At 48.8% G+C, this 15,320-nt stretch overlaps 1 protein-coding gene across 1 annotated transcript in view; it reads left to right on the forward strand.

Annotated features, from left to right (window-relative positions):
* PCDH19 (protocadherin 19) overlaps nucleotides 1-12,001 on the forward strand; it is a 64,456-nt gene extending 52,455 nt beyond the window's left edge. Inside the window, exon 5 of the mRNA XM_068151837.1 lies at nucleotides 8,240-12,001. Coding sequence (XP_068007938.1) covers nucleotides 8,240-8,832 — 593 coding nt within the window. The 3' untranslated portion in view covers nucleotides 8,833-12,001. The remainder of the gene's footprint in view (nucleotides 1-8,239) is intronic.
* The last annotated feature ends 3,319 nt before the right edge of the window (nucleotides 12,002-15,320 follow it).

Here is a 15,320-nt window from a genome sequence, read left to right on the forward strand (position 1 = left end):
CTCTCTGACAGGCACTTGGCCAGGAGCTGGCCCAGTGCAAGCACCTGGGAATTGCTTCTTGTCTCATAGAATTGTTTTGATTGGAAGAGACCTCTAAGATTGAGTCCAACCTTCGACCTAAGACCCCCATGGCCATTAAACAATGTCCCAAAGTGCCACGTCCACATGTTTCTTGAATACCTCTAGGGGCAGTGGCTCCACCACCTCCCTTGGCAGCCTGTTCCAGTGCCTGACCACTCTTACAGGAAAGAAATTTTTCCCAATATACAACCTAACCCTCTCCTGGCACAATTTCAGGTCATTTGCTCTCGTTCTGTCACCCGATATTAGGGAGAATAGACCAATCCCCCACCTCACTACAACCTCCTTTCAGGGAGTTGCAGAGAGCACTGAGGAGTCCTTTCAGCTTCCTCTTCTCCAAACTAAACAATCCTGGTTCCCTCATCCAACATCTCCAGCTGTATTTTCTTTTGTGGAATTTTTATCTGAATCACTGAGCGGTGGTTTTCTGAGCAGCACTTAGTTTTGGACAGGACAGAGTAAATAGTTTGATTTATTGCTGCTGTTGGAACATGGCTGCCTGGCTGGTCCCACCTTGCCCCAACAGCGTATGTGACTTTGTCTGGTTTGGATGTGACAATAGCAGAGAGAAGTAACCTTTGGATTAATTTGCATTATCTAGTAAAGTCCCATTAAATGGCAGGCAGCTGATGTCAAAGGCATAAACGGAGACAAAGTTTTGCTCCCAATTGTGGGAGATGTGTTTAAACAGACTAGAAATGTTTCCATCTCTGCAGGGTATAATATACTCAAATGGTTACATTAACATGAAAAAAATATAAGAAAGAATGTATTTAGGACAATCCCTCTGTATCCAGTGTTAATGAAATTGCATTCCAGTAATGAAGTCAAAGGGTTGTATTCTGCACCCGGTGCAGGCAGTGCAGGAGCTGCCATTAGCATTAATGGGTGCTGTGCCTATGAATTACGGAGCTGTAATGGTTCCAGATGGAAAAGGTCTATCAGATCCCAGAGTGCTGTCCTCTCTGAGGACCAGACTCTGCATCCCAACATCCGTTAGGATGTTAATGAGCCCTGTACCCAAGCATGAGTAGCAGAGCTTCAGAGGTGAAATCCCCACCGCTCGGGGGCCAGCAGGAGCTCCACAGACCACTTAAGAAATGGATTAATTGGAGTTTAACTGGCGCGTTCCAGCGTCCCTCTGAAGGGGAATTAATTTTGCGGTGTGAGTGAGATGGGGATTGGCAGGTGGTCCCAGACAAAGGGGGCAGCCAGCATTAAATTGCCTTCTAGCCCACAATACCTTCTGGGTCTGTCTTTGCAGACGTGGTGCATGGTGTGCCCAAACACCAATTCCTCTTGCCACAGCCACCTTCTCATTCCAGTGACTTCAGTGCTTTTCCAGAGACAATCTTTTGCATCAAATCTATCTTTAACCCTCCAGTGCATAGCTAGCCCAGGCACCCCAGATGTCGGTGTGTCAGGCACCATTCATGGTACAGGGATCATTCTGCAGAATAATATTACCATTATTAACAGTAATTGAGAGCAGGGGAAGAGGGAAATGAGCCAACCCCCCAACTGGTGTAAATCAGTGCATATCCTTGCTGCTCCCTGGGAGCTGTGTATATCTGCAGCAGCTGGGAGCAAGCTCCATCACACCTCTCCACTGACCACTACAGAAGTGCTGCCCAGGAGCTGCATTCAGCCATGGGTCCTTATCAGCAATCGCCTGATAAATTAATCTAATTCACATCCCATGTTTCATTTAAATAATTCCTTGCAGGCATTTGCTTTGCCCAACCACTCTTGACCTCCTGCGTCGGGACAGACAATCCAGGATTAAAAATACAGCATTTTTTAGCTTGTATAAATCCCCAACAATGGCAAAAGAGAGGAAAAGAAAGGCTCCTCGTTGCAGTAAAGAGCATTTGTCACTGTCCCTGGTTATTAGTATCCTCTGAGCATTGTGCAAGGGAAGCCAAGCCAGGATTACATTTCTGCATTGACTGGAGATTTCTTGTTAGGAAAGGCGAAGGAGGCTCTGTATAAGCCCATAGGTCAAAAATATAATACACTATTCCCCACCTCTTGTTTCCTGATATTATGCTATTAGGGGAGATAAGGCAGAGGTGCAGAGTCTTAATTTACAAGCAAATGATGAACCATGGCTGGGGACTGTTTGTATTTTGCTCGAGCTTACTATTTTATCTGGAGTGCAATGTGGTGGATCACGGCTCCTGAGCTGGGAACAGGAGCTGCTGACAGGGTGGAGGGCAGGTGGGTGTGCTGGGAGTGTTGGGTGCTGCTCGAGGACATGCCTCACGCCTTGTGGTGTACATCCCTGAGAAGATTAAGGTGCTGGAGTTGAAAAGAAACCCTGAAGTAGCTGGGAGAGGAGTGTTAAATAATGCAGTTGCGCATTGTCCATGAAAGATGGCTAACCATGAGTAAACATCAACAGCAGTGTTTGATCCCTTCATGTTTACTATTTATTCATATTTATTATTCATAAATTCCGTCACAAATGTTAGGCCTGCACCCCAGTGAGACATTTGCATTTTATTTTAAGTTTGATTCCTCCTCCCTCCCTTAGTTTCATGAACTGCGATTTAATGATTTGCTTTTCCACATTGTTCCCATGCTGGCTCTCCCTGGCTCTCCTCTTCTTGTTTTAGGAAGAGATTTCTAACGTGGAAAAGTGATATTTGAATAGATTCCCCTAAGGCAATCAATTTACTTTTAATTTGTCTGGAACTAAGCTTTTCTTTGTTGCAATGAGAAAGGATTGAAACTGCTGTAAAATTTATTAGCTTCCAGGAAGATTTTGAAATGAATTTTTTAATGATCGTGCTGTTTGCTGTACCCAGGAGCAGTGTCATCGTGATTACAGTATAATCATACAGTTGCTGAAGAAACACCAAAATGAGGAGATAAAGCCAGGCTCCTGTACACCAGTACCTGTGGTACCAGCCCATGTACAGGCATGCGTGCTCCATGATGGCATGGGGCTGGGGCTCTGGGCTGCGGCTGCCCAGCACAATGCTCAGTCATGCACTCCAGGCAGGTTCCAGACGGGCTGCCATCCTTCCAGTCACCCTTTTTTTTCCCCTCCTGATTTTTCATTTTCAAGCAACTCCTCCGCTCCTTTTCCTTGCTCCCCATGTAATAGCACAAATGAGCTCTACTTACTCACCCCAGCAAAGCTGATCTGACACGGATTGGATTGAACCGAGCGACTGTTTGAAAATGGAAGCTCCAGGGACTATTGTCATCGCCCAAATTGCACCTTAGATTGTGTAACAGCACATGTCATCTGGCCATTTATCAGGAATATTACATTCCCAGGCACTTGCACCTTGCTACGATTTAACTTTGTCTCTTTGGCCAGTGCTGCGATTCCACTGGAGATAATTCAATTGCTTAGAGAGCTGCAGGGGTGCTTGCACACCAGCTTCCTGTTGCTCTGTGCAGGTAGGCAGGCTTTGATCAGGAGGCTGAAAGCATCTCTACACCCTGGACATTTCTTAATCCCTCCTTTTAGAGAGAAAGCCCTGTGCAGGGAGGAGCTGGAGGCTCTGTTGTACCTGTGCCAATGTCCTCTGCCAGCTCCTCCTGAGCTCCTCTTGGCGTCTGGCTTTCAGGCATCTTGGCTTTCCTGGCCAAGAGCTTTTATGGTGAGATTGGGAAGTGTTGAGGGTCTTGACTAGACAAGCATCAGGGCATTCAGTTCCTGAAGTTAGGGCAAGCCCAGTGTTTCATGTCACCTCCCTGCTTTCTGTGCCATTGTACCAGTGTCCCCACCAGTAACATGTGCTATGTGTATACAAGTAGATGAGCCACAGGTGTCATTGTCTCTCCCACCAGATTGTCCTGCAGCCGCCTACTGCCTGCCTCAGACCTCACAGGCAGGGCTGGCTGGGGCTTGTCATTTGCCTTTGTGCTGGTCCCCTGAGGTACAAATAGAGAAGGTTTAAACCTGGAACTCGGCGTGGGTTTTGCTGTACTTGTTGAGGAGCATATTTATTCTAGAGGTGGCTGTTGGTTTTATTTTGTTTCATATTTGCTATGTAAGAACTTACATATAGCAATGACACATTTTTTTCTGCCAAGCCTGACTTCATGATGACTGCTCACCTCTTCTTGGCAAGGCTTCTGTCAGGATGTTGTGTACCCTGGGGAACATTTTCAAAGTGACTCTGCCCCTAAGGTGCTCTGAGGCGAGATTCTGGATTTGTGCTGAGGGAAGGCAGAATAACTGAAAACTGGACATTGCTGCTGTGGGACCTGTACATGTCATGTGCCACAACACACAGCCACCACCTGTGCATGGCACTGGTGCTCAGGTGAGTGGTTCAGCATCTCTCTGGACAGCCTCTGTGTGACATGGGTGTCCTTACAGCCGCATGTGCAACAGGACATTCCCCAGCCTGTGTGGTGTGCTTGCTCCATTAGAAAGCCCAGCCCCAGCTCAGGGTGGCTTGCACAGCCCTGGACCATAGTGTTGCCCTTACCCAGCCTGTGCCAGCTGATGGGTTGGTGCCAGCCAGATGCATTGGGCTCCTCCACTGAGTTGGGCAATTGTGCTCTTCAGGGACTCCTGTCTGAAATGAGCTGTTTAGTCTGTGGCTTGTGCAAAGCAGTGCTGAATCACAGAATCATAGAATTGTTTCAGTTGGAAAAGACCTTAAAGGTCATCAAGTGCAACCATTCTCTAACTCTGCCAAAGTCTGTGGCTAAACCATGTCCCTCAGCACCACATCTCTGCCTCTTTTAAACATCTCCAGGGATGGGGAATCAGCCACCTCCCTGTGGAGTTTGTTCCAGTGTTTAGTGAGCTGCGGTGTTGCTCACCCAGTGCTGCCCCTCCATCGTTCCCTTCTCCTTTTACCTCTCTGGCAGCCCCACTGAGCAGCAGTTTGGTGCTGGCTTGCTCAGTCCCCTGCCATCCGGGTGCGCGGAGGCGGGGAGCTGCCTGTTTTGGCTGCCTGCCACTCGTCATTTTGTGCGTGGTGCGGTGGTTATTACCTGGGCTTTGCTTCTTGCATGAAGAACATTTTTCAGTGCAGACAGTAACAATCATATTGACTAGGGCAGGTCTAGGGCTGTAAAAGAATTTCCTGTTGTCCTATTTCCGATTGTTAAAGTGATAAAACCCGAGCCAGAAGAGCACAGTAACGAGCTGGGGAATGTGAATGGCCGTCCTGGGTGCCGTTAGGGCTGGGTGAGTCAGACCTCACTGCTAAGGGCAGCACCGACAGCCTGCCCAGAGCCTCTAACTTGCCTTTGCTCTGAGCCTGAGCTGGAGGAGGACATAAGGTGATAGCCCAGAGATCAATCTACTGGAGGAGTCCAGAGCACACCAGGGCTTGCTTGCTTTATATCTGGGATAGCAGAGGAGTGAGTGTGTGAGGTTTGTCTGTATTGGAACATGCTTGTGGCATAAATATAGTATTTTATATCAATTACAGGGTTAAGACAGTGATGGGTGGGTAGCTGGGGATCTTGTTCCTCCATGGAGGAGCAGCTGCTGATGTTCAGTGCCCTGTGCTGTCCTTGGGTCTGCTGCCAGACTAGGGCTGGTCTGGACAGCCTGGATATGTATTGTCCCCTAAGAGCAGGGTGGTCTCTGCCTGTAGGATGTGGTCTCTGCAGACTGAAGCTGACGTATGTGGTGGGGACAGGTGAAGGGAGGCAGAACATGCTGTGGAGCTACCTGTTGTCTTCAGGTCTGTGGACCGATGGTGGCTTCTGCCCTTCTACCTGTCAGCCCAGGGCATTTTTGTGCTTGTTACATTCCCATCATAAAATAAAAGATTGAAACTGTATAATTTAATGTAATGCCTTTCATCTCTTCTCCTGCCTGCATTTCAGCTGCCACTGATGTGACTTGTAGACAAGCATCTTGGTGTCCACAGCTGATCATCGCCCCAGCAGATAGGCACCACACCAGCAATCTCTAACAAAGCTGCTCTTGAAGCATGGGTCCCTTTCTGAGGTTTGAGGGATATCCACTTGCAGTGCAGTAATCAGTGAAATCCTCAGTTTGTTTTTAGCTGTGAAATGAACCAGCTTGGAGTAAATGGCTCAAGGCAAGACAAAGCTGCCTGTACTCCATCCGGGAGCATAGTTTGCCTCTGCTGTGGTGGTCCCGTACATGTGGGGCTGAGCTGTGGGGCCGGGCAGGGAAGGTGAGGAGCAGCAGCCACACCTTTGCCTTCCTGCACTGGACTAGCCAGTTCTGGCGTTTCATCTTTGTGGAGAGACTGAAGTGATGTGTACTCCAGCAACGTGCCCAAGGTCACACAGCACAATAAATCAGTGTCTCATCGGGAATGAGAACCCAAGATATTTCTGTAGCCCCTCCAGCCATCACCAAGTCTTCTGCTATCACAGCCAGACTACACAACTTTGTATGCCTGTAGCACCCTTTTTGAAGTTAAGCTGTGGATAAATAGGCAGACAGCAACATTTTCAGGGCAATTTTTCCTTTTTTTTTTTTTTTCCTCTTCCTTTTTTATTTTGCTCCAGTACTTGAAAGTAGCAGAATCAAAGTATAAGAGCACAGGCCTTCAGATCTTGGTGCAGGTTGTTCTGCATGTAAGGCTCAGAGCATCCTTCCCTCAAACTGATGTAGAGACAGCTGCCAAAAGCCAGACCTCCTGCACGGCCACCCTGCACCGCGTTCTGCACCGCCGGGTAGCTGCTCTGATACAGAGAAAAAAAGCCAATGTTTTACCCATGGATTTTTCAATTAATTGGCTTCTTCTCCTTTGAAAGAAAAAAAAAAATCCTTTTTTTTTTTAATTTTCCCCCCATAGTGAGGTCTGCCTTTTACTCGTTTATTCTCTGTAAGTGTTAAGCTGCTCATATTTTGGTGCATTGTGTTATGTGCTGAGAATTTTTATCAGCCGCCCTAGTGCTCGAATGTGGTGGAAATACCAATGTGTGTCTGAGGAGCGGAGGTTATGCACACAGATGTACAAAGCATCAAAATGAACGCTTTGCAGATGGACGGGAAGCAAACCCAGGCTGAGTCTGCACCTTCGCAGCCTTCAATCCATCAAACCGGCACCGAGCGAGCACGGTCTTGGATGGGTGATGGCATTAGTGCTTTAGTGCTGTTTTGTGTGTGTGTAGAGGTTACGATAGGAACCTGCTCTGTCTTTGTGTAGGGAAAGAATGTGCTTTATGAGGGCTAGCTGCAATTACAAGTGAAGGAAGAGTTGTAAGCTGAGACTGAAAAACAGCTGGGAGACTGTGGTGCTCAGTGGGAGCCATGGTTGGATGCTCAGCAAAGGCTGTTGAAACTCCTAGGTTTCATTCCCAGCTATGCGCATGGCTGAGCCTGGCTTTTTCCCTAGGCCCCAGTTTGTCCATCTGTGATGGAGGGATAAGGTGGTGCGGTCCCTTGGGATTGGCTGGCAGAGCAGGGATGCATGCAAGCACCAGGCATGAATGTCTGCACTGGCCTGGGAACCCTCAGTCCTGGACATGAAAAGTCCTTAGAAAGGGTTAAACTACTACTCCATATTTCAGCTCTGTAAAGTGGTGTTGGGACAGCCCCAAGTCGAGAGAAAGGATATTTATTGCTCTTGTATGAATAAAGCCCCAGTGCTGGAAATGACACATTTAATCTTCAGTGGAGTGGGCAGTCTTGGAGATTTATAAAACCTCTGTTATGTGGGAGGTCAGTGGGGATTAAGTAAAAAGTGAAAACACATATATACACCAGCAAAAAATAAAATAAAAGAAACCCCTCCCCTCCCTGCATTCCTTTCCCCCCCTCTGCAAAAAAAGTCAAGCTTAAATGTCACGTCAAACCAAGCTTACAACTTGGTGGCTTTTAGCATGGGTTATGAAGCCCAGAAGGTGCTGACTCTGAACAGCTCGGCACGTGGGACAGGCTGGCTGTGGGGGATTCGCAGCCACAGCTGCTGTCCCCAGGTCACAGGTCTGGCAGTGGCAGGTGACACACAGCCTGTTGGAAATTGAACTTCAGTCTTGGAGCAGTGGAGCAATGGCAGTGGAAATCCCTCTTCCAAGCTGGGCCCAGAAAAAAAAGATTGCTGCTTGGGGTTGAATAACTGCTGCTGGGGTGGCAGTGATGAGCATTGCCTGGCACATTCGGGGCTTCCTGCCTAGGATAGGCTGGGGGGTGGTGGGTACACCTGGCAGGGGTCCCAAATTCACCAGCCCTTGTGTTTTCTCCACACAGATCAGAGCGAAGGATTTCATTGCAGGGAGGAGTGCCGCATTCTGGGCCACTCGGACAGGTGCTGGATGCCTCGTGGTGCTGTCCCCAGCCGCGCCAAGTCCCCTGAGCACGGGAGGAACGTCATTGCCCTCTCCATCGAGGCAACGGCGGTGGACACAGAGCCTTACGCAGACTGCAGCAGCACAAAAAGGACCTTCGCCACCTTCGGCAAGGAGGGCGGTGAGCCCCTCGCTGACGAGCGGCTTGCCAACCCCAAAGGCAAAAGAACGGTGGACCCGGCCGCCTGCAGCCCCAAGGTCAGCGGCGCCGTCCGTGAGGCAGGCAACGGCTGCGAGGCCGTAAGTCCTGTCACCTCACCCCTCCACCTGAAGAGCCCTTTGTCTGGCAAGCCAGTGGCACCGTACGGTGCCGGGCACTGTGCCGGCAACCGGGAACGGGAGCCCTTTGGGAACAATGGCCCTTCCCGGCCAACCGAGGCAGAGCCTCGGGGGGCGGACAGCGAGAGTGGCGGGCAGGAGGGCAACCCGCTCCTTCAGGAACGCCGGGACAAGGACTCGCCTGGCGCCCGGAGACTAAAAGACATCGTCCTCTAAGTGACACCTGGCGAGAGGAGGGAGGAGGAGGAGGAGGAGGAAGAGCAGGAGGACGAGGAGGATGAGGGACCGCACAACTCCCAGCGCAGATTGTTTTTATGGCTTACCAATGGTTCACAGATTGCTGTATTTAAAAGCTTTCCCTAAATGTATTGTTTATAAATGAAGCTATCGTTAATGTGACAATCCCACTCGTCTCAGCAGGCAGCAGGGGTGTGCAGCTGGGGCAAAGGAGCTGGTGGTTTGCTTTTGCCGGGAGGCGGTGGGTGGCAGGGGGTGGAGGGGGCAGAGGTGAGAGACCCCTTTCCCTGGTCCTCGGGAGCGCTCGATATTCCCCTCCTCGGAGTTGATATATTTTTGTATCTCCAAATGAAGATCAATTTCCGTTCCTGGAAAGAATGGAATGGTAAATTCCTTATCCGGACATCTTTAGTAATCAGCCCGGCGGTTCTGTAGCCTGGACAAAATTGAGGCCGCTGCTTGTGTGCAACTGTTGGGAGCGACAGTAGGGTGGGTTTCAATATTCACCCAGCACAAGGTTGGTTGTATTTGAAGATGTTGCTATTTTGCTATGGACACCCCTGCATTTATGAATCCTTTTGCTGTCACATGCTTATCTGTACTATTACTGTATTTGATATTGCAAATTACTGTATGTCTAGTGATGGCAAAAGGCTTTCAAGCTTAAAAAAACACAGTCAAAAAAGGAAAAAAAAAAAAAAGGAAAGAAAAAAAGAAAGGAAAAAAAAAAAATCACAAACATCTTATTGAAACTTTGGGGAACCTGCAGTTTTTCAGACCCGGTGGAGCAAGTACTTCTTCCAGCCCCACCATTGCCTGCAGCCTACTCCGGCTCTTGCAGGGCAGTGACAGGGCATTAGGGGAAGACATTTTTCTGGGGGAAAATTCTGCCTGGATTGCAACTGTCAGATGCACTGTGCTGGACTTCTTCCCCTTCTCTGCTTCTTTTGCATAATTTCAAGGCAATGCATGGAAAGTTTTTCAAGAAGTTGGTCGTTCTGTTTCTTACCCAGTTCCCAGGTTGAGATACGCCCCTCCCCATCTCCAATCACTTCCAAGTCAAAGTCATGGAATTAATTTGAGAGATCTAAATTACCTTCTCAATTAGACACACACTTGCAAGTCAGCATTTCCCAGCCGTGCTTACGCCAAGTTTGTGTGTCTGTTGTATGTCACCATGGCATGGCTTTTAGACTGTCCTGGTTTCTTTTTATCCCTGCATCATAAGTAAGTATGGAATGAGCAATAGTGATGTTAATTTAGGGGCAGACAGGTGATAATGTAACAACACTACTAATTTAATTAATGTGCCTTCTTAATGGAGAAAAAAAAGTGAAAGAATTTCATTCTTTTTTCTCATAATTAAGGACTTTTTTATTTTGTGTGTGTGTGTGTGGGTACAAATTTACTCATATAAAATTGGTTTTAAAATGGAGCTACTTTAATAGCCTTTTTGTAGAAGGGAGAGAGGGAAGGGTTTCACAACTCTCCACTCTCTTGCAGTGATAATTCCTCAGTGAGGTATGAGTAAGGTAGGAGGACTTCAGTTAGCTAGTATTATTATTGTTGTTATTATTATTATTATTATTATTATTATTATTAACCCTTCACCAAACAGATTTTCCTACCCTAAATAATGTTTCCTAGAATATAAAATCGATTTTGGAAGGGAAAATATATAGCTCTTGCCAATGTTTGCTGTACCAGCAAGTTGAAATTAGTGGTTTCTAGAGAAATAGTCTTTCTAGGGTCTACATATCATGGCAAAATATTTGTTATTTTGATTTATTTAAATTAAAAATGTCAACAAGTAAACAAGCTCCAGTCATTATTATCCTCAAAATAAAATTAAGCTCCAGCCATTAGTTTCTTCAGGGCAGACTGATCCTGCCTGAAGCTGTAGCTGGTCTGAGACAGGTCTGCAGTCAAGTCTGTTCCCCCTGTCACTTGCTAGGGCCAGGAATTGGGAGAGAATCAACAAAACATGGTTGTCTGATGAAATTCGTGATGCTTCCCTCACTGGTGTTGATGACTACCTCATTCAGCTCCCATCCCACACATTACTGTGATGTCCTGCATCCCTCTGGAAAGTGAACTGGGGTTTTTCCCTTCTCTTCTGGAGTTTAAACCCATTTTTCAGGGATATGTTATTTCTGTTCCTGCAGTGTTTCCTGCCTGTGTACTGTTACTGCTGTCATTTATTTCTGTTTCTTTTCCCCCAAATGTGTGTATTATTGTAACACAAGCAAAGAAGAAAGCGGCTGACTTGGGGCTGTTGGAGTAACTGGATTTTTTGTGACTGTTAGCCTGGGTTTATTCTGATGTTCACCTCTTTGTGTCAGCTCTGAATGGTATTCTGGGGCTGGGGGGAAGCCTCTCATATTCTTTTGCTGAGTGACAGAGCCTGTGATGCCCCATCTGACATGACAGATCCTCTTGGCTTCACGGGGCCGGGTCCCCACATTGCCTCATCATCCACCCACCACCTCTGGCAGGATGGAATCCAGCTCCCCCTGCCCAGCACAGGGATGGGGAGCCTGTGCCTTCCCTTTTCCCTGGGCACCCCATCATCATCCCTCACTGCCTGAAAAGCACTGGCTGTTAATTTCTGCTAAGCATTGCCCTCTGCCTGCGGAGCTGCCACCACCAGCCTGGTGTTTGGGATGAAAAATAGATGCTAACTGAAAAGGAAGAAGGGGGCGGGGGGGAGGAAAAAAAAAGAAACATTTCTCTAATTTACCCAGAGGAAACGTTCCTTGCCACTCTGAATAAAAGCACAGCCAAGAAAGAATGTGAAGTAATTCTGTATTAAAAGGGGGCATTAAAGAGGTCAGTAAACCCTTATGCCTCCAAGAAAATCATTTAAACACCAGTTTTCTGTGCTGACCCAGGCTGCAGACAGGGATGCTGTATGAGGGGCCCTTCCCTGGTGCGTCCTCGCTGTGCAGGGCTGAGGGGAGAGCTGAAGAGTGGCCCCAGCTCTGCTGCTCCTGAATATTTTGCTACTCCTGTCACTGTCCCTCTGTGTCACTTGAGATGAGTTCAGGGCTCCTGGGCAAATTGCAGTCTGCCTTGCCTATTTTTTTTTTTCTCCTAGTTGCATTGAAACTGGCCATGCAAAACCGGTCAAGGCTGCAGGGCAGGTGAGGGGGGATTTCAGGGCGGGGGGGAGGGGAAGAGCAGTTCCAGATGTAATTATTGTGCTTTTTAATAACCTGTCCTCAGATTTGGTTTAGGAAAAATCGCTGGGATCTGTTGGTTTCCTTCAGGTAAACTTGTGCTCCCCTGTTTATCCAGGAGAGCAGCAATCACTGACGATTCTCCCCAAGCATGACGAGGACTCCATCTGGAACAGCCCTGGGGATGGGGACAGGGGGATGATCACACCCTGTGCCAGCCCAAGGACCCTTCCCTGCTCTCTGGGGAGCCCCTGGCTTTTCCCACCCCTGAGGCTGCAGAGCTGCGCCAGGAGGGAGTGCTGGGCAGGGAGCGACTGATGGCTGGAAAAATACCCCCCCGCCCCCGAACACTGTCCTGCTGAGTTGTTGCTGTTCCCTGTTTGTTGTGAAGCTGGAGGTGGCCTGTGTGTAGATCACACATTGTGCAGAAGTGAATTCCCATTTTTGTTTTGTTCTGTTTTGTTTGGGTTTTAGTATTTTTTCTTTCTTTCTTTCTTTTCTTTTTTAATTCCAACTAGGAAACAAGTTGCTTTTGTAAAGAACACACTGTCTGATTAATATATTGAAATTATTCTTGGGGGCGGGGGAGGGGGGTAAAAATAATTAATTATGAATGGAAACACATTTGTCTGTCATTGGGGAAAATTGATGATCTTGTTGCTACAGCTGCTTTTGCAGCTCTGGGTAATCTCTGATCCAAGCTGTGAGTTGCGGTACCCGTCGGGGAGAAGCCCGGCCGACCCCGCCGCGCGCGCTGCTGAGACGGATCCTCTGTCACCATCAGCTGATGTTCAGCTGATCTAAGCTGGGATAGAGCCTTCAAACACCCCTCACACAAACTGGTTTCCAGCAGCACAGCTCCTTGCAGCCTGGCAGGGCGGCGAGCACGAGCTGCGGGGCCTTGCAGCGGTTTAAGAGCGGCAAGCGGTACGTCTTGTCCATGGTGTCTCCGTTGCTGAGTATATGAAGAATAAATTGTTGTATATGCTGATCTGTATGTTATGTACATTTTCACAGTGATTGAATCATTGTAAACAGCAAAATGGAAAAAGGAAAAAAAAAAAAAAAAAAAAAAAGAATCACCATTCTGTCTATTTGATGAAGATGATGAAGCAGCTTTATTAAATTATTACAGTTCTGTTTCAAAATGGTGTACCTGCCACATTGGGGTTTTTTCATCTGATGAGAACTTTGTTTTCCACCTAAATGTGTTTTTTTGGTTGGTTTTTTTTTTTTTTCTTTTCTCTGCTTTGAGCATCTAATGCATTTTAGTATTAAAGCAATTATTGAATAAAATGAAAAGTAAGTGTTTGGTTAAATACATCTCCGTGGGTTTGCTTTGATGGGCTCCCTGTGCTGGGCCTGCGGAAGCATGGTCTCCTGGGTGCCACCCCAACCTTTCCCATTCCACTTCGCCCACAGCTGATAACACTGTCGTCTGAAAGACTGTAAACCTCAGGCAGAGAGTTTTTTGGCCTCAGTGAGGGGTTGTCATTGTCCTCACTGGTGACTGACTGGGCTGGGCAGGCTCTAAGTCCCATTGCAGCTCTGGCCATGGCAGAAGCCCTTTGTTTGCCCCCACAAAACTGGGCACAGTACTGGTCCTTCACACCACCAACCCATCACCTTCAGTTCCAAAAAGGGTAGGCACATTTAGGAAACACCTCCGACACACACACTTCTCTGCTGAAGCATGGTCAAGAAGAAAGGACTTATCTTCAGGAGAGCACTTTTGTGGCTGTGGGGAAATGGTAAGGAGCATCCACTGCCTCTGAATGAATGGTCTGTTCATAGACTGCTCCTACACACTGAGTGTCTGAGTGCTTTGTGGCTAGCAGGGGCAAAATGTCCTCCCCTAATGGTCTCTTCTTTCACTGCCTAAGTCAGGACGACACAAAAGTGGGACTGGAACAAGAGCAGTGTTATGGAAGCTCCTTCCCTGGGGCAGGAAGATGCTTGGCTGCATGCCTGAGCATCACCTTGCATAGTTGTGGGGCACACAGCGGGCAGGAGGTAGCCAGGGTTAACTACACCTGGATGTCACCCCATGATAAAGGCTCTAGTGATGCAGCAGGATCTGAGTCAGATCCAGCACAGGTGTGTGTTAGCACAGGGATCAGCACCAGTGCCTGGGGCCTGGATGCACCCTTGTTAGTGAGCCATTTGGCAGGTGGGTAAAAGAAGATAAAGCTGGCTGTGGAGGGGAGGCTGGTTGTAGTTCTTGTTGTGTTTGGGCTGGCTTATGGATGGATGCTCATGGCTACATCCATGGCCGAAGGGAGAGTGGGCTGTGTTGCAGCATCCTCCAGCTATGTCTTCTGCCAGAACCAGGGACCCAGATCTAGAGCTGTGCCAACATCGTGGGCTCATCGCCTAGGTAGGAATCAAGTATGTTTGTCGGGGAATGGCCCTTGAACAATAGCAATGAGGGATGGAGGGGGGAAGGCAGCAGCCAAGAGGCTACCCAGGTTGCAGTGGGGCAATGCCCCCCCAGCCTGGGGGGCCAGGCACATGCTGACTGCAAGCTGAGAACTGAAATGAGGCAGAAATCTTTCCAGAGGGAGGACTCTCGTCCTGGCATCCCTCACCCAGAACCTGCTGGGACCCTGTGGGTGCTGAGCTTTCTCCTGATTTAATAACCCCCCTCTAAAGCCAGACAGCTTGCTGTGCTAGCTGTAGGCTCTTGCTCGCAGCGAGCTGGGGGCTCGGAGATGTCAAGTTGGTGACATGTCCTCGCCGTGCTCCCCGGCCAGCTGTCGCCATCCTCTGTCCCCGCTGGCACACCCCAAAGAGCTGCAGCGTCTCCTCTGCTGAGGCAGCAGCGGGAACGGAGGGTTGAAGTTCGCATCGATAACAGTGCCAGGAAGGGCCGAGGTGGGCGGCGGGGGGAGCGCGGCTGAGCGTCCGCTACAGATGAAAAAGGATTCTCTTTGCAGCGTGCCTGTCTGGCGCTGCTGCTGGGGTGTGCTGAATTGTGCTGCTCGACAGCCTTCCCTGCACCCAGGGCCAGATCCTGAGCTGAAGCAAGCCCCGGAGAGGTCCCTGGAGCTGGGCTGGCTTTGCCAAGGCAAGTCTCTCTCTGACACCACGGGGCTGCAGGCTTTGGTCTGTACCATGCGTGGCTGATAAACAGGCGCAGTCGGTACGGAGAGCTGGGTGCAGCGGGTGGGCTGGGCTGCCCAGGGAGCTGCTTTCTCAGCCTCCCGCCTGCCCCCCCAACCACCACAGATGTGGAGGGACCCAGCTGGGTTTCCCTGAGCTCCCCAACATCTGTAGGAGAGGCTCCCT

This window comes from Melanerpes formicivorus, unplaced genomic scaffold, assembly GCF_026170545.1.
Source record: "Melanerpes formicivorus ecotype bairdi unplaced genomic scaffold, bMelFor1.0.p_v2 SCAF_22, whole genome shotgun sequence".
Lineage (NCBI taxonomy): Eukaryota > Metazoa > Chordata > Aves > Piciformes > Picidae > Melanerpes > Melanerpes formicivorus.